General features: G+C 52.5%; 1 protein-coding gene across 1 annotated transcript in view; it reads right to left on the bottom strand.

Moving 5' to 3' along the window:
- The window catches only part of CRIP2 (cysteine rich protein 2), a 69,187-nt gene extending 44,413 nt beyond the window's left edge, over positions 1-24,774 (bottom strand). Inside the window, exon 1 of the mRNA XM_065409516.1 lies at positions 24,390-24,774. Coding sequence (XP_065265588.1) covers positions 24,390-24,774 — 385 coding nt within the window. The remainder of the gene's footprint in view (positions 1-24,389) is intronic.
- Positions 24,775-25,241: the final 467 nt, after the last annotated feature.

Genomic DNA, 25,241 nt, shown 5'->3' with positions numbered 1-25,241 from the left:
GCAGGGCTGAAGTGGTGCGGAGGCCTTGGGCTGACCCTTGCGCCAGGTGCCTGTCACCCCACCTGAAACACACTCCAGGCCACCCATGCAGGTGGGAATCGGATCCGCTGCCCCTTCCCCCTCAGGTTCAGGGAGGTGAGTCAGCAAGGGGTCCCCAGGTCTCCAGCAGGGAGGTCAGACAGACTCCAGCAGTATTAAGGATCAGGTTTTGTTGTGTCTGGGGCTCTGTAACTTGCACAAGAACCGCCCTCCAGCATCCAAACGCCTGGAGAAGAGGAAGAATTTTAAAAAACCAAACTCCAAACCAGAAAACAGATTTCTGTATTTAGCAGCCAGATTTCCAGCACAGGATGCGGCAATGATGTAATGTTCCACTTCCAGAATCCAGTGACACTCTGCCAGCTGCCTGCACAGAAGCTCAGTGTTCCCTCCAAAAGGGGAAATGAAGACACTCAGAAAACACTACAATGTGTTTTTTATTGCACAGAGTGCAGCAGTAAAGAACTCCACGTTCCCTCCCCTTAGCCAGACTCAGAACCACCAGCACAGACAAGATATGTAAGAGACAGCTGCTGGAGTTGGCCACAGCAATACCTGCCCAAGGTGCAGTGAACCTCGCAAAAGGTAAACCTCACGATCCATGTAAATCCTGTTATTGGCAATGATGGGCAAAGTGGAGGAAGCGCCTTACTCCCTGCAGTCTGCATGTGCAACACCACTGGATGTCACGCGCTGCAATCAATCAATGGGTAAAGGCTGTGGCTCATGGATGGACGTGCTCAACTTCCAAACTAACCTTCTGCAACACCTGATTGCTCATCTTTCAAACAACACCACAGTCTTCAGAGGAAGGTGGGCAATTGCCTTTGACCACAGATCCCCTGGCTGTGAAATTAATCCTGGGGCCTCAGCTCAATCACACATACAGGTGCTTGATGAGCAGAGCTGGTGTGACCAGCTCCCTATCAGGCAGGATACTGCCCCTGACTCAGCAGAGAGGGCAGCCTTGGGCACGACACCTCTCCTGATGCAGCAAAACCTTCCTGGGATAGAACCATGGCAGCCACTAACAACATCTCTGCTCAGCACAGCCCCTGCAGGTCAGCAGGGAGCCCATTTTAGGGGGTGATGCATAGGAAATGGAAGAGCTGGACATCACAGCAGCCAAACCTTGACCTAAGAGGCTGCACTTCAGGCCTGGTGGAGAGAGGGTTTCCTTCGGGAATCTCCTGAACTGATACTTGAACCCCCTTCATCTACAACATTTCTCACTGAGCCCCACCAGCAGGGGGAGGCTGCCCGGCTTCCTGGGTCCAATTCCCCAGCCAACTCTTGTGGCAGCCGCAGCTGCTCTGTTCAGAGCTGGGGAATCCCTAGAGCCACACAACACCTAGCCTGGAGATGGAAAAGGGAAAGTCATCCAAACCCCAGCCCCCCTACCAATGATCTGTTACAACATGATCAGAAAGGGAGGGACCCCGGGTATCCGTCCCCAAGCCAGAGGTAGTGACAGCAAGGGCAGATCAACAACATACATAGTACCAGCTCCTCTGTAAGGGAGGCATTATCCCTATTTTACCTATGGGGAAATTGAGGCACAGAGCAAGGGAACAACTTGCCCACTGTCAGACAGCTGGGGCAGAAAGTCTAGATCTCTCAACTCCTAGCTCCTTCCTATAAACCCCAGCATGCTCCCTGCCAGAAGTAATGGCTCCAAGTCCCCTGCTCCAATCGCTGACATGCTCCCAGCTGGCACAGGCTGTAGTAGCCCGCCCCTTCCCCAGCTCCACTGCCAAGCCCTGCTCCATTCCGGACAGAGACGTGTTCCCCAAGGCCTCTCTGCCCTGCCAACACCTTGGAGGAGCGGTCACAGAATGACAGACAGCTTCACCCGGCTGAATGAATCAGGCCTTTGTCTGGAGTCTTGGCTCCCTGGAAGCTCAGCTCCCTGAGTCACTGCTCCCTCTCCTCCCACAGCGGGCGGATCCCTACCAGGAGAGCTATGGCCGCCCTGCTGAAGGAGAGGGTGGGGGACACAGGGCAGTGCTAGCATTTCTGCACTACCAAGGGAGAGCCAGGAACACCCTCTGGGGCTGCCCCAGAACTGAGACCAAGTCCGAAACTCGGCACAGGCTGGACTGACGAGCAGGCAAAGCACTGCCTCTGCTGGGCTCAGAGACCAGTGAGTATGCTCTGGATGGCAGCCTGGCACCCCCACATGCCAGCCTTTGACACTTTAGCTTAGAGAGCACAGGACAGCAGGGGGGTGCTTTCACCTGCCTCCCAGCCCAGCCTGGACCAGTCCACACTCGCCATTTTCCACCCACTGAAGACAGTAGCCCCATCCCCTCCTGGGCCTCACATTAGGGTGACCATATTTTCCCAAACAGAAAACAGGGTACCCCATGGGTTGGCCAGAAGCCCGCCTCGCCCCTCACCTGTGCACGGGGCTAGCCCGAGCCATCCTTGCCTCCCGCCTGGGGCTGGTCTGAGGTCCCCCTACCCCCGCCAGTGTGGGGCCAGCCCGAGGCCCCCCGCTGCCCACCTGCACGCAGGGCCCCCCCCCTCTCCCTAGCTCTCCCTGCATGGGGCCAGCCCAAGGTCCCCATCCTTCCCAGCACATGGGGCCAGCCCAAGGCCCGCTACTGCCTGCCCACGGTCCCTCTCCCCCTGGCAGCCTCCCTCCCCCCACCCATTCGGGCCTGATCCTAGACCCCTGCCACCTGCCCATGTACAGGGCCAGCTGTCCCAAGCCACTCTCCCTAGCCTCTCCTCCAGCGCAGGGCTGGCGTTGCTGCTCGCCCCCATCTCGCATGTTCCTCCGTGCCTCACCAGAGGTCACACCCCACTTTTTTGGCAAAATTGGGCATTTGTCCTGTTTGCTCTCACCAACTGATCATCAGTTGGCAAGAGCAAAATGCCCAGTTTTGTCAAAAAAGTTGGGATGGCCGGGACAGGGCCAAAATGGGACGTATAGTTACCCTACCTCAGTTGCCAGCAGGCTGGGCAGGTGGGCAAGCAAACCCCAGAGGCAGCCACCAGCCCGTTGAGTGGACATGGAGAGAGTTCAGCTCGCACAACGGCCACGAGCTGACGCTCCCTGGGACAAAGACCCTGCCGGTGGCAGTCCACTCATGCCAACAGGTACACGCCAGGCTCAAGAGCTTTAGAACCCTTTTAATCTTATTAAAGATGGGGCTTACAGGCAGCTGAGAGAACACTGCAACCCAGCACCCAAGCTCTCTCCCCAGTGGGGTTGGCGTTTCCCGGAGCTATAGGGCCTCTGCCTGTTTCTGGTCCAAAAGGGAATTATCTGGAAACGGTGCCCACCCTGCCTCCCCCAGCCTCAGAGACCCACACTGCTACTGCTCTACAAATCAGCCAGCAGGGCTAGTGCCTCCCAGCCTCTCCGAGCCTCAAACTAAGGGTACGTCTATACCCAGCCGCTAGTTCAGCGGCTGGCAATCAAACTTCTGGGTTCGACTTATCGTGTCTTGTCTGGACGCGATAAGTCGAACCCGGAAGTGCTCGCCGTCGACTGCAGTACTCCTGCTCGGCGAGAGGAGTACCGCGGAGTCGACGGGGGAGCCTGCCTGCCGCGTGTGGACCGAGGTAAGATCGAACTAAGGTACTTTGAACTTCAGCTACGTTATTCACGTAGCTGAAGTTGCGTACCTTAGTTCGATTTGGGGGGTTAGTGTAGACCAAGCCTAAGAGTTGTGGGTATACACCACCCAGAGGGCCTCTCTGCAGGGGCACAAGCAGCTGCATGCCTCCCAGCAAGCTAGCAAGTCGGAGTCTTAGCACAAGCACGTTGGTCTCTCGGCTCACCCAGTCCGTGCTACACCTAATTGTCCACCATGCAGAGAGGGCACTGTCAAGTCTCTGCCTGCGCGAGCATCAGGCTCTCTGGGAGTGTGCCTATGGCCAGGACAGGGGAGTCTCTGCACAAGAGCTGCTCAGCGCCTCAGCTCTCAAGAGCTCCCTAGAACTCCTGGAGTGGGGCTCTCACGTGTGCTACCCAGCAGGGATCAAGGGAGCAGCCTGGCCCAGTGAGCACACGCAGGAGATCAGACTGCATTTCCCTCTCTGCCCCAGGCACAGCACCTCCCAGTGGTGTCCATGACAGCAGAGGCAATCCATGCACTGCTCAGTCCTAACCATAGAACAACCATAGAATATCAGGGTTGGAAGGGACCTCAGGAGGTCATCTAGTCCAACCCCCTGCTCAAAGCAGGACCAATTCCCAACTAAATCATCCAGTCCTGCACTTTGCCTGAATGTGCTGCTTGTGGTGGCTGCATTGAGAGCACCTCACCTGCTGCAAGCTTCACTCCCACCTCTTCCAGGTGTCTCTCCACTCCAACAACCCGGCTTCAAGCACTGCCTGTGGACTAGAGTCAGGGCAAAAACATGGGAGCGGCTGCTAAAACCTTCTGCAAACCAGCTCAGAAAAAACACGTAAAAGCCGACAGCCCCTCTGGGCCACGCTGCAATGCTCAGGGTAGCAGGGTAAAGTCCCTCTCCCAGCTTCTTCACTGGGAGGCTCCTTCTGCCCAAGTGGGAATGCTGCATATGCAGAGCGTGTTTCCTATGTCCCCCTCTGTCCTGGACACTGGCAAAGAGAGCACAGCTGTGTGGCCAAGAGCTACTTGCTCATCTGAGCATCACGCAAGGAGGATCTGCTTGGATTGGCTCTTGCTCTAATGAGCAGGCCTAGGTCAGCCAGTGAGGGACAAGAAACACAACAAAAACCAGGCCATCTCCTGGCAACACTACCTGCCCCTATCTTCTTGCTGCTGAGAAACAGTAGCACATCTGTGCCTGGCTGCAGCTGTGGGAAGCTGCTGGTATGGGTCAGACACGCTCCCCCTGAGCTCGGGCATGAGGCTCCAGGCCCATCATGGGAACTATTTCATAGAGCAACCCACACAGTTTGCAGCCATTCTGAGTGCATCCCTCTGCAGCACTGGGCTGGGAAGAGACCATCTCCCATAGCTAACAATGTCATTACGAGGCCACAGGTCTGTGAGCAGTGATTGACAGAGTAGCTGTCCAGCCAGCAGAACACAGAGCAGGGAAAACAGCAGAAAAGCTACACAGAATGGGTCTGAAGCTACACTAAGAGGAGCGGGTGGCAGGTGCTTACTCACAGCACCATGCAAGTGCGGTCTGGTCCATCCCTACCAGTCCTCCCCTCGCTGAAGGATGGGGGCATGCATCTGGGGCAGGGCCTGGGGCGCACAGCATGGCGCGGGCACACAGCACAAGCAGTCCCCAGCCACACACAGCATGCAGCATGGCGGGGCTGCAGTAGAGCATCCCAAGAAACACACAAGGAACAAGGACTGTGGAGGAACGAGGATCGAACCCGCCAGCACAGCGCAGTTCTCTGCCATTCGGAAGCAGAGTGGCTGGCGATGCAGCATCCCAGGGACACTCAACTAAGAGGCAGTGTCTAGTTTCCTGCGAGGCTCCAGGTGCTAATCCGATTTTCCAGCTGGTTTCACAGAGGCGCTAAGAGGTAGCAGGCCTTGCCTGGGAGGGGAGGGCTAACCTCAGCCACTGCCCTGCACTATGCCAGTCTGTCACTGCAGTCCCACAGATTGCAAGCATGGGAGCTGGGTTTCCTTGTGATCAGCTGGCAGGGCACATGGAGGCACTGTCTGACTGGACACACACACACACGGATGCTCATGCGACTCCCCTGCCTTTGCTCACCAGGGCTCTCATAGTCTCACAGATGGGGAGCCCATCCAATCTGCCCCCTCACGGACATACCAGGGGACGTATCGTCCTGGGGCTCCTGAGAAAGCCTTTCGTTTCAGCATGCACACACCCCATCCCAGCCAACGGCTGCATCCAACGCCCTCTGGCATATGCTAGCCCAGCTAGGAGTAAGCCCCACACATCTGTGCTGCACAAGTGCTCAGACAGCTCCACTCCACAGCCCTCCACGGTGAGGAGAAGCAGGAGTTGCCTGGCAGAACATCGCAGACCTCTTCCAGACACTCAGAAACTCATGCTACAAATGGGCCTGTCTTGGCTCCAGCCAGAACCCAGTCTGATCCCATCGGTTAGCCTAGCAGAAGGCTTGAGAGCCCCTTCTTTTCTCCAGTTTTGTCTCCCATAGCTTGGTTCAGACACACCACTTCTCTCATGTCCACACTACAGACGATTCCACCTTCAGCATGTGGCCAGGTCCCCTCTCCACCACCTCACCATCCTCGCAAGTGCTAGGGTCCCGCCCAGATCTCCACTCGACTGGGCCTCTTGGCCAGTCCTTTCCTGGCCCTCCCCCCACAGCCTTTTGTGCCCCACCCCTTGGAATGCTATTGTGGCCCACAGCTCAGCTGCCATCTGGCACAAGGACCAGCTACAGAAAGTAACGACGCACTCAGGCCACAGCCAGGAATCCAGAAATGGGGAAATTCTGAAGAACTGGGCAAAGGCAACCAGTTTTAAATTGGGAGGGGGAGAAGGGGGGGGAAAACGGAGGTCCGGCCCCAGGGAATTCTGCCATGCCACAGAAGGTTTCAAAGGCTCTTTCCGCCTCCATCACCGCCTCACACAAGCTCTCTCCCTCTCCAGGCAGGCTCCCCCACACAGCGTCAAACCCCACCCTCTTTACTCCCATGACCAAGGCAGTCAACAAGTCAGTTACCTTATGGGGCCAGGTTCCTAGCTGCTATTCAAAAGCAAGTCATGCAAAGGCACAGCAAGTAGTTGGCTTGAATTCGAGTCCAAGCTGGGGAGTGACGGGTGTGACTAAGTGTTACCCATCATGGACCGCACTTCAGGAAGCAGTGTGCCATGCAGGGATATTGATGGCTGAGGACTGCTAAGAGGAAAAACGCAGACTACAGGATTAGCAGATGAAATTCATATTAGTGAAGGAAACCTGTCTGCCGAGTGATTGTTCCAAGAGCCCCACCCCAAGAGATGAAGAGACTCGTTTCTTCATTATCCTGTCAACCCTCAGGCCAGGCAGCCACCCTTCTCATAAGGCAAAAGAGCAGGAGACTACAGCGGATGGGCCAGAAAAGGAGGGTAGTGTCAGGGCATGCAGCTCCTCAGGATGGGAAGTGGAAGGGATTAGTTAGTCCTCCCAGCTTCACCTGGGTCCGTGGAAGCTTGATTTCCTCTGTGCATTTCCACCACTGGACTCTACTCTGTGCTAAATAACGCTCTTGGTGAAATACTGAAGGGGACTGTCACCTTGAGAGGGTTTCCATTGGAGGCTGGAGTTGGGCCCCACTAAGGAAAAGAGACTTAAGTGTATGCACCCGTCTTCTTACAATCATAGAACCAGAGGGTTAGAAGGGACCGCAAGGGTCAGCTAGTCTAACCCCCTACCAAGATGCAGGATTTGTTGTGTCTAAATCATCCAAGACAGGTGAGCTGGGTGAAGGAGCTTCCACAACCTCTCTGGGATTCAATGGATTCATTTTGTCTAGCCAGTCTGAAGACTAAAAAAGAATATCCTCCAACCCATGCCTGTCACCTTGCCATGGCTCAAATGTGGGAAGCAACAGGTGAGACCCAAAACAAGGGCCACACAAAAATTAACCATTGCCAGAACTGGACAGAGCTGTGGGATTCCTTCCTTTAGTGTAAAGGACTCTGTCTGTAACCTTGGCCCCACACCTCTCTATTCCTGACGTAAACAGCAGTGTTCAACAGGAGAAAGGGAAAGCGATGTCAGATCTGCACGGCACATAAGGACGAAGATGAGCAACAACCCTGAAAGAGAGGGAAGCCTTTGAAATGTGTCTGGTGATAATTCAAAGAGTTCTAGGCCCAGAGGAGATGAAGATAATAGTGGAAAAAGGGACCCAGTAACAGGCTGCATTGAAAACAAAGCCAACAGAAACACCAGGCAGCTGAGAACCTTATCTGCTACTTCCATTCACAGCAGAACATCCAACAAAGGGTACGTCTATACTTACCTCCGGGTCCGGCGGTAAGCAATCGATCTTCTGGGATCGATCCCGGAAGTGCTCGCCGTCGACGCCGGTACTCCTGCTCCGCGAGAGGAGTACACGGAGTCGACGGGGGAGCCTGCCTGCCGCGTCTGGACCCGCGGTAAGTTCGAACTAAGGTACTTCGACTTCAGCTACGTTATTCACGTAGCTGAAGTTGCGTATCTTAGTTCGAAGTGGGGGGTTAGTGTGGACCAGGCCAAAGCCACTGTACATGCAAGATTACAAGCCCCTAGTTTTCATCCACTGCCAATACCTGTGTCCCATTGGTCAGAGCCTCCAGCATGATCTATGGACCCATGCCTTCTTCAATACTTTGTTGGGAAATTCAAGGCTTCCCCATATTTGTAGGTCTCCCTGACCCACCCTCTGGTGTCTCAGGATGGCTGGGCTTTCCTCCCCCATCTCCTTTCGGAAACCATAGAAATGGGAGATGGAAGAAACTTATTACGTCAAGTTGTCCCTCCCCTGTGGACAGGGGGTGCTGTCCTACAGAATATCCTCCAGGGCTCCAGTATTAGGTGAACTACGCTATAGGCCTCCATCCCGTGCTTTCAGATTGCTCAGTGGCCTAACAGACCCTCAATTAGGAAATCTTGCCTGACATTTAGCTGCATTACACTCTCACTCCTACCTCCTCGGACTTTTCTAAACAATTCTTCTCCCTCCTTCTCATCTCCAGCCTTCACATATTTGTTGGCTGTTATGTCTCCCACTTCTTTGTGCAGCCAAGACATACATAGTTAGTTCTTTACCAGTAATTCAATCCCTCCAGCCCTAGAGTCACTGTTGTTGCTCTCTCACTGAAGTCCCTCCAAGACCTGCACAAAGCATTCTCGCAGTGCAGTCTCACCCACGGAGAGGAGAACGGTCACCTCCGTGGGGATCAATCAGGAATGGTTCCAAGTCAGTTCTCCCAGCCTACCAGAACACCACTGTGAGTGGGATCAGGATCTAGCTATGCAGCCTAAAATTGCTCTGGCCTTTTTTGGCAGCCACGCTGCTTGTCTGATTTACGCTCCATTATTACCCCAATGTCTCTATATCATTGCTTTCCAGATTTCCCACTCCTATTGAATAGCTGTCTTCCAGATTATTTTGCCCCAGATGCTTTAGCTCGATTTCATTTTATTTCCTGTCCAATAACACTAGCACTCTGCATTAATGCATTCTTCTTTTTGGCTACCCTTGTCAATTCTCTTCAATCCTTAATTAACATTGTGCACTCTTCTTCCAGCTCATCTGGGAATTCTTCACCCATTTTCCTCCTGTCCCAGGGAGTCTGTTGCAGTTGCCCACTGCAATTTCTCTATTATTTGTCATTTGGCTGCCATACCCTCTTTATTAAATTGTATCACACTGGTTCTGAAACTTAGACACTTCTTGTTCTAATGTGTTGTGTAGCGCTGCTGTGAGCTGTTAAGCATTTGACTCACTCCATCCAGAAGTAGGTGCATTTTCAGTAATGGATTCGCTTGATAGGTATGGCTACTGTGCTGTAAATTCTGTGATGTGTTGTGAGATTCTTTGGGATGAAAGGTGTTGCACGATACAAAAATATACTCCATTTAATGTTGAAGGCTAGTGATATACAGCACCAGCCTTCTCCCACTGCACCCACATACGCTAGCATTCCCGTTCAAATAACTAGCCCAGCAGGTTTCAGCTAGGTACACTAGGACAAACTCCATCAGCTACCAACACTTCCAGATACTACAGGGGCAAATTGCTGCTAGCTCCTCTGGTGTAGAGCATCTTCCATCTGCAGCGTGATTTGCAGGCGGGAGGCCCGTGCCAGGCTCTGAGTCTCGGAGAGGAAGCTCCAGCTTTACACCCTTCCAATCAACCTCACACACTGTCAAGGGTATGTCTACACTACAGGATTAATCCAAATTTATATAATTCGAATTTAGGAAACCGATTTTATAAATTCGAATGTATTCGGCCACACTAGGCACCATTAATTCGGTGGTGTGCGTCCAAGCTACCGTAGTAGCATCGATTTCCAGAGCGTTGCATTGTGGGTAGCCAATAACATCTAATTGCCAATAACATCGAATTGCGGCCACACTAACCTTAATTCGGATTAACAATACCGATTTTGACGCTACTCCTCTCGTCGAGGAGGAGTACAGAAATCGAATTAAAGGGCTCTTTAATTCGAATTAAATGGCTTCGTTGTGTGGACGGGTCAAGCGTTAATTCGAATTAAAGCAGCTAAATCCGAATTAAAGTCGTAGTGTAGACCAGGCCCAAGTCTAAGCCCAAGAGGTCCGCTGCCTTCTTGCTTTCGGGCAGACCATGTGATGCAATGAACTGCCCTCCATCATGACATACTGATGTCTGTGCTGCCTCCCTATCAAGCTCTCCAGAGCCAAATCCAGCCCCCAGGACCCAGCCAACATCCCCAGAACACTGGGTACAGCCCAGACAAGGAGCAGTCACTGTAACTGTATGAAAAATAAAGTCCTTTCCCAGTGAGGCCATTTCCTTTTGCCCTCCAGCTGTGAAGAGAAAGGGGCATTCAAACAGCTGGGAGCCTCTCAGCAGCACACCAGGAATGCGCCTGATAAAAACCTGATGGGAGACTCCCCCGACTGCTGCACCAGGCAGCAGAGACACAGAGCCTGGTGCTTTAGTTTGCTACTGCGGACTGTGTTCACAAACACCAACTTGGAGGGGAACCCCCCCAGACACCCAGTTCCTGAGCGTCCACAAACACACTCCCATGCAGGGTCCCCCAAGGACTCCTGAGGACTGAGGGGGGCAGAATCTTTTGTAGATTTCTAGTCTTCTTTGCAGTGGCTTTGGGTGGGGCAGTTGCGCTGATCGGATCATAGAAGCAGACTGCATGTCACCCACAGGTCTGTCTGAGGCAATCATAGGACTCTGCAATACAAAGCCAGCACCACTTTTCAGGATCGGGGCCTAACACGACACAGGGGAAACAGCAGAACTGAGTGTGCAGAGTGCTGTCAATCACACAAAGGAGCAAACAATAAAGGAAAATGTTTTCCCCACCTACTCCCTTGCAGCGACAGTGATCTCAGGGTCCCCAACACAATACAGGCAAGAAACATTCACGCTGAGATGTGATTCTTTTAAACTGCCGCAGTACCCTGTATCTAAGCGTCTACACACAAGGGGGAGGGCTACATTCTGGGCGTTTCCTGATGCTCGGGGCCTTGGCAGTGCAGCATTAGCATTCGGTCCACGGCACTTTCTGTGTTTCCCACCACTCGGGGAATGGTGAAGGGTTCCCCATTCTGCCCACAAGGTCAGGACCCATTCCAGCTTATTTAATAATCTGTGCGAGTGTCCAAACAAGAACATCCCGACCCCAGGCACAGCTACTCTCCCCCTCTTGCTGCTGACAGGACCCAGATCAGCCAAGCTAAAAATACACAAAACTAGTTCAGAGGAAACAATGACAGACAAAGGCGGAGAGCTCAGAGTCAGGCTGTGACCCGGCCTTTCTAGCAGCGTGTCTGGACTAGGATGAGAGGGGTGGGATTTTAGATCATGTTGCTAGTACCTTCTAACACAACTTCATGTCTAACCCAGGCTCATCCCACAGGTCAGCTCGACCAGCTAGTACGTGTGGGGGTACAGCTTGCCTTGTCTACCTTCATGTGTTAGAACAGGCCTGCACAACATGCGGCCCGCGTGGGCTCACCGTGCGGCCCGCGGGGGTTGAGTAGATGGGCTCACTGTGCGGCTCGCGGGGGGGCAAGTAGGCAAGCAGCGGGTGCGGGACGGGGGCTGAGTAGGCGAGCGGGCAGGCAGTGGCAGGGAATGAGTAGGCGAGCCGGGCGGGTGGAGGGCTGAGGAGGCGAGTGGGCGGGCAGTGGCAGGGGGGGCAGGTGATGCGGTGACGGGGGAAGGGGGGGCTGAGGAGGCGAGTGGGCGGGAAGTGGCGGGGGGGCAGGTGGGGTGGAGGGCTGAGGAGGCGAGCGAGCAGGCAGTGGTGGGGGGTGAGTAGGCAAGCCGGGGGAGGGGGGCTGAGGAGGCAAGCGGTGAGTCGGTGGCTGACCTATTCTACTGATCTGATCTGGCTCCCATCCCCTCTCCCAGGGCCGGCTCCAGGCACCAGCAAAACAAGCAGGTGCTTGGGGCGGCACATTTCTAGGGGCGGCATTCTGGCGCCGGCCATCATAGGTACCGACTCCGGGGCATGGGGAAAAAGTGCCCTCGCCGCCCCAGCTCACCTCCGCTCCGCCTCCACCTGCTCCCGAGCACGCTGCCGTCGCTCCGCTTCTCCACCCTCCCTCCCAGGCTTGCCGCGCGTGAAACAGCTGTTTCGCGCAGCAAGACTGGGAGGGAGGAGAAGCCAAGCGGCGGGGCGCTCGGGGGAGGCGGCGGAGGTGAGCTGGAGCGGGGAGTGGTTCCTCTACCCCCCCCATTACTTCCTGCGCCCCCCCACCCTAGCTCACCTCCGCTCCGCCTGCTCCCCTGAACGTGCCGCCACTCCGCTTCTCCCCCCTCCCTCCCAGGCTTGCCACGTGCAAAACCGCTATTTCGTGCAGCAAGGCTGGGAGGGAGGAGAAGCCGAGCGGCAGGCGCTTGGGGGAGGCGGTGGTGGTGGAGCGGAGGTGAGCTGGAGCGGGGAGCGGTTCCTCTACCCGCCCATTACTTCCTGCGCCCCCCCACCCTAGCTCACCTCTGCTCCGCCTGCTCCCCTGAACGCGCCGCTGCTCCGCTTCTCCGCCCTCCCTCACCTGAGAGGGAGGGGGGAGAAGCGGAGCGGCGGCACGCCCGGGGGAGCAGGCGGAGCGGAGGTGAGCTAGGGCGGGAGGTCACAGGGGGCCCGCAGGAAGCAATGGGGGGGAGAAATGCGGCACGCCGGGGGAGGAGGCGGGGCTGGTGATTTGGGGAAGGGGTTCGGAAGGGGTGGAGTTGGGGTGGGGCCGGGGGCAGAGGGGCACGAAAAAGAAAGGGGAGGCGCCCAAAATTTTTTTTGCTTGGGGCGGCAAAAATCCTAGAGCCGGCCCTGCCCTCTCCAAGGGTTGCAGCTGTCTGGAGGTGCCTGCCTTCCATGCCTTCCTCATTCACACCTCATTCATTCAACAGGGCAATTGATTACGAAGTGGGGGGAAGATCTTATTCTACTTCTAGCAAAAAGACATTTTTCTTTTACCTTAATTATACAACCTTAGGGGCCCGCTATAACATATTACCGAGGTTCAATACTGCTGTTTTGGTGGGGCGGCGCTGGGGAAGGAGGGTTTGTTTCCGTGGGGCAGGTGGCGCGGGGCGGGGGGTGTTTCGGCGGCGCTGGGGGGGGTTGTTTCCGTGGGGCGGGTGGCCCGGGGGGGGTTGGCGGCGCTCGGCGAGTTTCGGCCCTCAGCTGTTTTCTTTGGAGTAATATGGCCCTCGCCACTTTACGAGTTGTGCAGGCCTGTGTTAGAATGTGGTCACTAACATGCTCTAGAAATCTATCTTTCCCCTTCACCAGGACAAACCCTAAATCTCTCACTTGAATACTCAGGGGCTTCCTTCCTGCAGGCAACAGCCCACCCTTCAAAGAGAAGCCAGCCATGTTCCTCCTGCCTCAGCAGCGGATGCCAAAATTATCAACCTGCACTTCCGTTTAACCACCTGAATCTTCAGTTGTCCATGCTTCAGTGGGGGCCCGATCCCACATCCGGGAAGTCCATGGAAAACTTCCCACAGATGTCCGTGAGAGCTGAATCAAGCCCTCCAGGAGACAGTGGCTTCTTCAGGCAGCTGGGGCCCAATTTTCCATTGCCCTGGCACCATTTTGCACTGGGATGAATGTCAAATGTAAATAGTTACCACTCCAACTGAGTAGCATTTTGCACCCACTGCGTACCTGCCTTCAGCTCAGTGTCTGAATGTCTGGCAACATCCGTTACTTTTAAACTAATCAGTTTCTTTTAAATATAACAGGTCATGCCGGTAGCCTGAAAAATGGCAGAGAAGGACAGCTGAGCGATGAACCCTCTGCTAGCCAGGAGATTTCCTCTAATACGTGACAGTGGAAAAACAGAGCAGCTCCCTGTAACAGCAGCAAGACTTGCAGGGAAAACACACAGCCCTGAAAGGTAATGGAAGAAGGAAATCATTCTGACTAGCTGGGTTACACGCATTTGTAACTCACCCACTCAGAATCATTTAGACTGTCCCCACCCTGATGTATATCCATCCACTGCCAGTCACATTTTTAATCTTTTCTCCAATTCGGAGCCCAGGCAGTGCCCATAGGATCACTACCATTGTCAAGCCCTCTCCACCACAAGCCTGCCGAAGCTGCAAACTAAAGTCAATCACTTAGTCTTCTGGCTGATGTTCTCTGTGCACCAGACACACTGCGGGGCCACAGGGATGGGATCATAGCTGCTGCCGACGGCTTGTTGCCAAGGTTTGTTTTATTAAAAAAAGAAAGCACTGAAGCATCTGCCTGCCAACACGAGTCCATAGAACGTTACATAAATTTTGTGACCAAACATAGTAAAAGAAACAAGGCCGGTCCAGTCAGTGACCCTCTGCAATCCAGCATGTATGTCTTTAATTGGCTAATTCGGCCTGTGCTCTCCTCAGGCCTGGGATAAACTGCACTGATCTTCATAGCATCCCGTTCCATGGCAGGGAACACAAGGCTCTAGACTGATAATGCTTGTGGCTAGGGGCAAGCTCTCTCTGAAACCCACCCCAATTTGCTCATGACCGGGGCCTGCTTTCTGGAGCCCGTTGGTTCGGTGAGGCAGAGAGGTGCTTCATCTCCTCATCACCTTCCAACTCCCAGAAGGAAGTTCAACACTCTTAATTCTTGCCCTTTCCCATGGAGAGGCACCAGGTTTCCAGTATGCCCCATAGCTGCCAGAGACAAGGACCAACACCCATTTTATAAGGGAAGAAGCAGGAGCAGAGAGGGGTCTGAAGGCACAATCTGACTAGCTGGCCTGTGCCGAGGAGAGCCCAGCACCACACGGGACACAGGAAATTCACTGGCCAAAGTGTTAATATAAACATGGAGTCCACACGGCGTCACACACTGCGTGTACTCCTCATCTGCTGGAGGCCCTCCACAGCCTTGGACCTTTTGCTTCACGATGTACCCGAGCCTTGAAAACCGCACATCCTGGCTGCCCCTCCACTCATGTATTCCTACAAACCTGTACTGCAGGGTCCCGGAGAGCTTCAAGCTACCCACAGATAACTCCACACATTCACTCAGGGAACACCAGATCTGCCAATTACCCTTCACCACCCTATGGATGGGTGGAAGTAACTGTACCCCGGGTCCTGCTGGTGCAAAGTCACCTGCCAACACAGCATCCACTGCAGCACAGCCAGGCTTCCTGCTGAGAGCCCAGGCAGACAAGAGGTCTCCTTCCTTCCAGGGCTAGGAAGGGACCCATGCCACAATGCATTGCAGGCACTCTCCTTTTTGTGCAGGATGTCACCTGCTCTTCAAAATTATCCATGCTAAAGTTAATCAAAAGGAAGCCCACTGAACTAAAGAGTCAGTTGTCAAATGCCACGTGGGCTCGATTGCTAGGAAGGGAAGTCAGAGACATTTTCCCCTCCCCTCCTGCACCACTCATTCAATAGCTTCCCAGCCCAGAAAGGCATCTTCCCCTCTCAGGCCTGCATAGAAAGGTGAGGGTGAACAGGGTGGATGACACAACAGCCTGAAAACCCTCCATCCACAATTCCATAAGGACAAATTTAACCAAACCCACTTGGCCTGTCAGCGGCATTTGGACCCAGGCCATTCAGTGCTATAAGCCTTTACTGCTGGAGGACGAAGTCCATTAGTAGACTCAAACTTTGTATAAGAACCAGCCATTAAAGGGGGACAAAGAACCCCCTCTCCTTACGTGGGTTAGACAAGCACAGAAGAGATCAGCATGGAGTGATGTCTGGGAGTGCCCAGGGACATCTGTAGGTTGTCCAATGTAATTTCCTGCATTTTACAAGATTTAAGACATTTCAGACCAAAGTTTTTTGTTATTTTTTTAAATCTACCTGCCTCCCTGGAGTTCAGCATTAGACCAATGCCCCATCCTGGTAGAAAGCCAACAAAACTCCATTCTGACCCAGCTGCCTTTGGGTCTTGGCTGGTATGACCCATCAGGCATACACAAAACCAGGAAGAAAGCCATGCAGAAAGCCAACATTAATATTAGAGGGGAAAGCAAAACCAGAGCAGGTTCTCTACTGACCCGCACTGGGCATCTGGGACCCACCTCCCATTCTCAGCAAGGTCTCCCAACCCTTGTCCTCAGTACTGCTTATATAGCACCTTCAGCATGCATGGTGCGGTACAGTAAAAGCAGGATGGCTTTTAGTCTAAAGGCAGCAGAGGTAATATATATTGGGTACTGGGCACAGATCTGACCCTGCATACGTAAAGGCAGACCTATGTGTGATGTAACGGAGGCTATTCATTCTTTGTGTTTTATTGTAACTTTTCTTAATAATTGTATGGAAAATTTGTTTTGTTTTATTTTTGTTTCTCTGTCTCCCCCCTTTATCTGCCTCTTTCCAGTTGTGCCTCTAACTTTTCCTCCCCCTCCATTCAATTTCCTTTCCCTCTCTCTATTTCCCCTTTTCCATTTTCTCTCCCCTTCCCTATGCTCTTTCCAGGACAGTGATCAATAAACGAAGCTCCCTTCTAACTGTTCACTTGCAACCTAAAAACTAAGTTCCTGTTCCTGAAAACACTTGCACAGCACATGGGAGCGTTCCCCGGATCAGGATCTAGGGCTCTCGCCACACCTGCTGTCAAACAGCAGTTCAGTGAGAAATGGAAGCACCACTCACTCCCTGCTGACCTGTCACTGTTTTGACAATGAGCGGCATGGAAAAACTTAGGTAGGCCAGATACTAGCTGGCTTGCAGGGGAGTCTCTTGCCAGTCCCAGGCACACCCAATCTGCCTCTCAGCTGTTTTGCAAGGAGAAGCCATGAGCTGGCTCCCAATGAACAGCAGAGGAGGAGGGGAGCCACTGAGAACTGCAAGTATGAAACACAGCAGCATATTAGGTGCTCTCACCTCCTGCGGGGGTTTCTGCAGGGCGGTGTCTATGCTAATTGTGGGATGGAACACAGGTAGGAACAAGTGGTTAATTAACCGGGCATGTTAATTAACCTGTCCAGATCTGCTCTAGGAATCATTTCAGGGAAGTTCTCTGGCCTGGGTTACACAGGTCAGACTAGATGATTACAGTGGTCCATTCGGGCCTTGGAATCTTTGAAACAGAGTTAGCAACTGGCATCTTGTCTTTCAGACCACAAGCTTTGGGAGCAGAGCTTGCATTGACATCCCCATTGCACTGAACGCAGTGGGGCACACCCTGGTATGGCCCTTAGCCATTACTGCTATAGAAATGTTTGCTAATAAGCAGCAGACATACCCCCAGTGAAGAGGCAGGAAGGAAGGTTATGAGCTGCTACTGCAGGAAGGCCTATGCGATTTTCTGTCATTTGCAGTATTTGTCCAAGTACACTACAACTGTGCTAGTTACCCCACTCCGCAGCTTTGGGCCATTTCCTGCTCTCTAGGACTTTCACAGCTAAATCCCCGTCAGCTGCTTGTATTCTGATACCGGAGCCAGGCAGCAACTTGCTAGAAACCCTGGCTCCTGAGATGGACACGCCCAGAGAGCAGCCTCTCAGACATCAAAACAGGAGATTATATAAGAGCCAGCTTCCAGGCCATCAGCATTATCCCTGGCAATAAAGCAGCTGTGCTTAAGTCACCCATATGGTCACTGCCATGCAGACTGTGCTGAAGAGAAGGCTGGAGTTTTCTCAATATTTTAAGAAAATCTATAATACACATACAGACAAAATCCTCACATTCAGCCATGCAGAGCCGGCCTGGGCAGGAGATTTTCAGGCCACGGGCACTGGAAAACAGCAAGCATCTATTTCCAAGGACAGTGGTTACTTATTAATTGCAGAGCTGCTTCTGCTGTTCTAGCTTGAATTTCTCCAGAGCAAACAAGCCTGCGCAGAGCTCTGCAAAGCACAGAGAGAAGCACTACTGGTCAGGATATTGTATTCCTAAATACAGTGGCAGGAGGAAGCTGATACACAGGTGACTGGTATAGCAACCATGGGCACTGGGCACTTCGACACCAGCCAACAGGCCCCTTTACAGAGCCCAGACCCAGCTGCAGCTGGATCAGATTCCCCTTCACTGCACTCAGGGGGTCTGCTCACCTCTTGCCAACACTTGTTCCCCTTTCCAGTGATGCTGGACTGTTGTTTGCCAAGGGTTCCCTGTGGGGAGCTTGGGCTGCTCCCCCAGGGTATGAGTGAGAGGCAGCTTGCCTCCATTCCTCTCCTATGGTGATGGTTACTGCTGGCCTGAGCTACAGAGGCTGATGCTGGTCTGTCCAGATAACAGCTGGATGAGCCTTACAACCCCCACACCCCAACTCGGCAGCACTCTCCAACCTCAGACACTGGCCAATACTGGCAATCAAATGATCCCAAGCTAAAAGCCTCTCTCACTGCTGCCCCCAGACAGCAAGCTCCTCATTCCACACATACAATATTTCCCCCCCAATACCTCAGCACTCGCTGCTGCTGCCAGTTGCACAAAAATGCTAAATTCTGGGGCTATTTGGCCACTTCCTCCTCATGCCTGTGGGTACATGCCAGCCCATGCCATTCTCTGCACAGAGAAAGCCACCCGCTTGCAGCAAAGCTCCCTGACTCTGTAATTGCATGTGCGCTCACACACACTCCGCCAGATGAGGTCCTTTAGAACAATGCAATCAAGAACAAAAAGAGCCTGTTTGTTATCTGCGTGCCTGGGTTCCAGCAGATGGACAATAAATCGCATGTATCTATTACATATTTTGTCTTTTTAACTTTGTATTCAGCTCAGAATTCTGTGATAAACATTGCATAGAGGAAGCAGCAAGATGCTAGCTGCTGCAGTCCTCTCTCTGCAGTTCACCAGTCTGAAAACAAAGGCGGGTAGAGAGGGGCAATTCAGAATTTTCCCCCAGGCATAGGTCACAAAAGCAGTAACCCTGCAAAACTCACTTGGAGACCTCTCTTTTGTATTGGTAGCTTAAGAAATACTCAGTTGTTTTGCTTCAAGCTGGCTGTGACCACCAACTCTTCCTGGTGAAAGAGACTAAAACATGGGCTACTTGCAGTTAGGGCTCTAGGAGTCAGCTACAGAGAATTAGCATCAAGCAGTTACTTTTTCACTTAAATAGTCCCAACAAGTATTCACTGGATCTTTCAAATTGCATAATAAAAAAAGGTAGACTAACCAAATGGCCCAGCTGCTACTGGGAAAAATGTCCCATGCCACAATGTGCTTTTTCAAAAAAATCTATTTTTATGTTTTCCTGCACTTTAACTTCATTCTGTAATTCAGGAAACACCCACATCCCACTCATTACAGAGGAAGGGGCTGCCAGATTTTTCCATGGAGTAAAAGGCAACAGGAAGACTGAAAGTTAATTTTCCATAAATAAAATTACCGTTATTTCTGGACAGCTGCCCATTTCAGTACATGAGCATCTCAACAAAGTCAGGGCTAGGGCAGAGGGAAGAGAAAAATAATTTGATTACATTTTCATGAGATTCAGAATCACAACTCCTGTCATCTAAAAAAATTACAATCAAGGGTCATTCATCACAAGGAAGTAACACTTCCAAACAAGCAGGACTTTATTAATCAGTCTCCGCTAATTTAAGGGGCAATAAAAGAATTTATGCATACACACCACCTGTGGAAGATAATTCCACTATTGCTTTCCCACTAGGTTATGTGATTTATTAGTCAATTGCAGTTCAAAATAAAAACTGGCTTTGGAAACAAGAAGCAGGAAAATACCTCTTCTTCTGCCCCTTTCCTGATATGTTTGGACTAGATCTGGTCAGGCAGTGATTTCTCCAACTTGCAGAAAAAGTGTTCAATTTTTTTTCATACCAAGAGAAATGAACATGTTTTGATATTTGGGTTGGGGGTGGGGTTATATGCATGATATTTCAACAAAAGCATACCGTTTTTGCAACATTTTCCATCAAAAAAGTGTTTCAACAGAAAATTTTGGACCAGCTCTGACTCGGATTGCTCTCGCCACTCCCTTGAATACAGACCACCTTGGCTGGCATAGAACCAGCACTGGCTCTGTGGCACAGTCTCCCCTACATCCCCTTCCTTGGACCCCACAGAGCCCCCCAATAAAGCCAGGTCTCCATGGGATGTCAGGCAGCAGAGGCTGAGCTGGGGCTGGGAGGAGCCAGGGAGCAGCCACAGCCCATGGCATGCAAAGATGGCTTCTATCCAAGCAGATTTCTGCATGCTGTTGCTGCAAAGTAGGGAGTGTGGGGTGTCTCTCTTCTCTCTCTAGGTTATCACCTGCTCCGTGCATCTAGGCAGCTCATTTACATAGCTGTGGGTGGATGGTCACTCAGAGGCAGCATGGCACCTGCATAAACCCATCTTCCCTGAGACCGTGGGGCAAGAGGGCGGGGGAAGTAAAAGAGCCCAGAGCTTCTACAGGACTGATGTTTCCACTCATCACAAATCCTGGGAATGCTGACCTGATCCCTCCCTAGACGGGGAAGACTGGAAGTGAACTCTGTGAGGTCATGGTTCCTCTGGCTCACTCCCATGAGTACTTCTGCTTGGGCACAATATCTCCCTGACTTCACCTGGGGCGGTCAGGAGAGGACAATCTTCTCCACTACCAACAGCAACCAGTGATTCCACGAGAACAGAGTCACCCAGAGAGCAGGGAGAAAGAAACTAACGTCAGACTGGGGCCTCCAGGAAAACAGACACGATATTTTCAGCTTAAAAGGGAAAGATTCACACAAGGGAAGAAATCCAGCAGGCTGAGTTATTCCCGCCCCCACAAAAAGATTTACTTAGAAGGGGAGAAAAAGCAAATTCCTATTTCTCAGTGTTTACTTGGAGATGGCTGGAGCGGAATGAAAGTGCACAACCCTTCCCAAAGCTTTGAACGCTCAGATGCTATCATAACCCCATGGTATTTCTCTACCAAAATAAACAACCAGGAGCAGCAAGGACTGGGGAAGATGGATACTTGAGCTGTCACACACTTCTCTACATGGCAGTAGATCATAGGAGGGAGATGGGAACTATCCTCCAGGGTGGGAATAACCTGCAAGCAGCACTAGCCAAAACTAAGCCGGAATGCAAAGCTAATTAATTCAATCAGAAAGTGATCTGGGTAATGGAGATTAATTCCCCGTGCCTTTAAAATGATCCTAATCTTCAGCAGTAATTCCCAGGACTCTAAGACCATGACAGGTTGGAGAAGGGAGCAAGTCAAAGCTATGTTCTAGTAGGTGCCAAGCCACATTCTGGACCGTGTACTTTTCACGTAATAAAAGCGGTATTGGAAGAGGTATGTTTTCAAATGGCAGCAAGGCACAGCAAGGAGTCAGGAGACCTGGGCTCTAGTTCCAGCTTGGCCACGACCAGCCCTGTAAACTGGGGAAAGTCACTAAAACCAGGATGCTCCACTGGAGATGCCCTGGGTCTGATGGGGGAAAGGAGCCAGCTCTTCAACTGCAGTCAACAGGAACTGTGGGTACTCGGTGCTTCTGAGAATGGGGTCCAAGGTGCCTCAAGCTGGGCACCCCAAGAACGGACATCCCCAAATTCACAAGCCACTTTTTAAAATATAATTAAGTCTCTTTGTGCCGGAGTTTCCCCATATGTAAAATGAAACATACTGCTTTACCTACCTTTGTAAGGTGCTGTGAGCTCCATTAGTGAAAAGTGCACCATAAGTAGAGTATTTTACATATATTTACAGTAAAAGAGAACAAAGCAGTTCAGAGACTTTGGAAATGGCTTGGATGAGACATGCTCTGTACTTCAACATGCAGAATTGGGGGGAGGGGACACATGTAGTTAACCTTTGCATTCTAGCTCTTTGCTGTCGTTAGATGCTGCTGGAACTCATTTCTGACTTTTACCTCCCATTCTTCCCCTACTGCCAAGTTCTCCTGTCTTTCTAAAAACAACTTTGCCCATCCTCTGAAAAGTCAATGTGTCCCAACTCAGGCGGGTCTCCTGGCACCACCATCCTGGCAATATTGGTCAGATCAAAGCCACTCAGCACCCACAATCAGGGTGAGATTTGCAGATGATTATAGACCACTCAGCCTAACTTCATTATCTGGAAAGATATCGAAACAAGTTATTAAACAATAAATTTGTAAGCACCTAGTGGATAACAGGGTTATAAGGAATAGCCAGTATGGATTTGTCACAAACAAATCATGCCAAACCAAACTAATTTCCTTCTTTGACAGGGTTACGGGCCTAATGGATAGGGAAGAAGCAGTAGATGTGATACACCTTGATTTTAGTAAGGCTTTTGACACAGTGCCACATGACATTTTCATAAGCAAACTAGAGAAATGTGGTCTAGATGAAATTACTGTAAGGTTGGTGCAAAACTGGTTGAAAGACTAATCAAAGAGTAGTTATCAATGGGTTGCTGTCAAACTAGGAGAGTAAATCCAGTGTGGTCCCACAAGGGTCAGTCCTAGGCCTGGTACTAGTCAATATTTGCATTAATGATTTGGATAATGGAGTGGAGAGTACGCTTATATGATTTGTGGGGGACACCAAGCTGGGAGGGGTTGCAAGCACTTTGAGGGACAGGATTAGAATTCAAAACAGCTTTGACAAATTGGAGAATTGGTCTCAATTCATCAAGATGAAATTTAATAAAGACAAGCACAAAGTACATCACTTAGGAAGGAAAAAACTAAATGTACAACAAAATGGGGAATAACTGGCTAGGTAGTGGTACTGCTGAAAAGGATCTGGGGTTTATAGTGGATCACAAATTGAATCAGAATCAACAATGTGATGCAAAAAAGGCTAATATTCTGGGGTGTATTAACAGAAGTGTTGTATGTAAAGACATAGGAGGTAATTGTCCTGCTCTACTTGGCACTGCCGAGGCCCCAGTTGGAGTATTGTTTCCAGTTCTGGGCACCACACTTTAAGAAAGATGTGGATAAACTGGAGGGAGTCCAGAGAAGAGCAACAAAAATGATGAAAAGGTTTAGAAAATATGACCTGTGAGGAAAGGGTAAAAAACCTGGGCATGTTGTCTGTAGAAAAGACGACAGAGGGGGGGACCTGATAACAGTCTTCAAATATGCTAACAGTTGTTATAAAGAGGATAGGGATAATTTGTTCTCCCTGGCCTCTGAAGACAGGACAAGAAGTAATGGGATAAATCTGCAGCAAGGGAGATTTAAGTTACACATTAGGAAAAAGTTTCCAGCCATAAGGGTAGTTAAGCTCTGGAATAGGCTTCAAAGGGAGGTTGTAGAATCTCTGTCACTGCAGTTTTTTAAGAACAGGTTGGACAGACACCTGCCAGGGATGGTCTAGGTCTGGGCCCTGTACAGCCCAGGGGACTGGACTTGATGGCTTCTCAAGGTCCCTTCCAGCCCTACCTTTCTATGAGTCTATGATCTTAGCACACTGGGTGCACGACGGACACTGAGCTGTTTTGAAAAATCTGGTCCCAGCTGCAGAACGGAGCATTTGAGAGATTGGCCCCCCTCCTCTTCGCCTGGGTCAGACATACACACCCATCTGGGCAGGGGATCAGACAGCTCAGCAGAGATCCCAGTCACCCTGTCCCAGCAAGCGCACACAGGGACTCTCCCAGGGAGCCAATACCAGAGGACGAGATCAGGTGGAGCCCTCACAACTTTACAAATACAAACAATGCAGGTGTTTCCCCCTAACCAACCAAAGCAGCAGAGGTTTAGCTGTAACCCTTTCCCTGTAGCCTCTACTCATCATGTTAAATCCAAGCAGAGAGCCATAGACCAAGGGCCCGGTATGTATAAAAAACAGTTATAACACGCTCAGCTGCCCTCTACTCCCAGAGAGGGGGAGCCTGCAAACTGGAAAGCGGGTGCACCCAGGTCGGGGATGGGCTCAGCCCCCTTATTCTCAGGTAGGGATGCACACAGGGTGGGGAGGGGAGACAACAGCTGCCCTCCCCGCCCCGCCCCCGGGAAGAACGCACAGACTGGGGATGGGCTCAGCTCTCGGGAAGGGAGGAGAGGGGTTGCAAGGCAAGGGAGCACCCAAGGTGGCCAGCACGGGGGGGTTGCAAGCCCTACTGCCGGGTTGGGGCTGCACCCGGGATGGAGGGAGAGTAGCAGTCCCTTTTCTCAGGCTGCGGGGAGTGTGTGAAAGGGAGGCACTAGTCCCTCCTGGGAGTGGGGAGGAGAGCTGCGGCTAGGCTGAGGAGCGCAAGGGGGTAGCCCCTATTCCCGGGCGGGAGTGCCCCAGACCGGGGAGCGAGGGGGACACCGGTCCGTGCCCGGGGGGATGCCCCAGACCGGGGAGCGAGGGGGACACCGGTCCCTGCGGAGGGCTCCAGACACTCACCGAAGTAGACGGCCTTGGCGCACCGGGGGCACTTGGCTGCCATGCCGCGGGTCGCGCAGCCGGCGAGACGCGCTGCTGTGTGCGGGTCTCTCAGCTCCGCCCGGCCCAAGCTCCGCGCCGCGCCGCCCACAGCCCGGCCCGCCAGCCCATTGGCCGCGCTGCCGAGCTGGGGGCGACTCCTCCCCGCGCGGCGCCGCTGAGACCCACGCGCGGGCCGGGCCCGCCAGCAGGTGCAGGGAGCAGCCCCCCGCCGCCCAGGGCCCCCGCCCAGCTGCACGAGGCGCCCGCCCATCACATGGGGCTGCGCTGTCTGCACCCCCCGAGCTGGGGCCGGCTGGAGACACCGGCCCAGCACGAGCAGGGAGTTGACCCTGCTGCTGCGCATCTCTAGTCCCTGCCGAGCGCAGAGCCAGGGCTGGAGGCTGGGAGCCGCAGGGTTCCTCGGACCCTGGCCCAGAGCGAACTGCACCCCGCCCAGGGCTGTCCGGTCCCAAACACCTGGGCAGAGCAGAGCAGGAGGGGGGCCCCCAGGTGTCCACTCCGCACCTTCCCCCCAGCCCAGCCACGCTGGCCCCACCTGAACAGGGAAGGCCAGTGCCCCTGGATGTGTAGACACGCCAGCCCCAAAGGCTGCAGGGAGTTACAAACACAAAACTGATGGCAAAGTAAGAGGCCCAAGTCCAGGAGAAAGGCATGTGTGATGGGAAGGCATTGACAGCGAGTCAGGGGGCATAGCGCTCCTGGCCAGCTGCGGAGGTGATGGTTCCCACCCCTGGGTGGCAGGTGGCAGTGAAAGGGCAAAGAAGAGGATGGGGATAGGGGAGATGAGCAGGATTAGGTCCATACCTCTTT

Source organism: Emys orbicularis, chromosome 8 (genome assembly GCF_028017835.1).
Source record: "Emys orbicularis isolate rEmyOrb1 chromosome 8, rEmyOrb1.hap1, whole genome shotgun sequence".
Taxonomy (NCBI): Eukaryota; Metazoa; Chordata; order Testudines; family Emydidae; genus Emys; species Emys orbicularis.
This window is presented reverse-complemented; position numbering and strand designations above follow the sequence as displayed.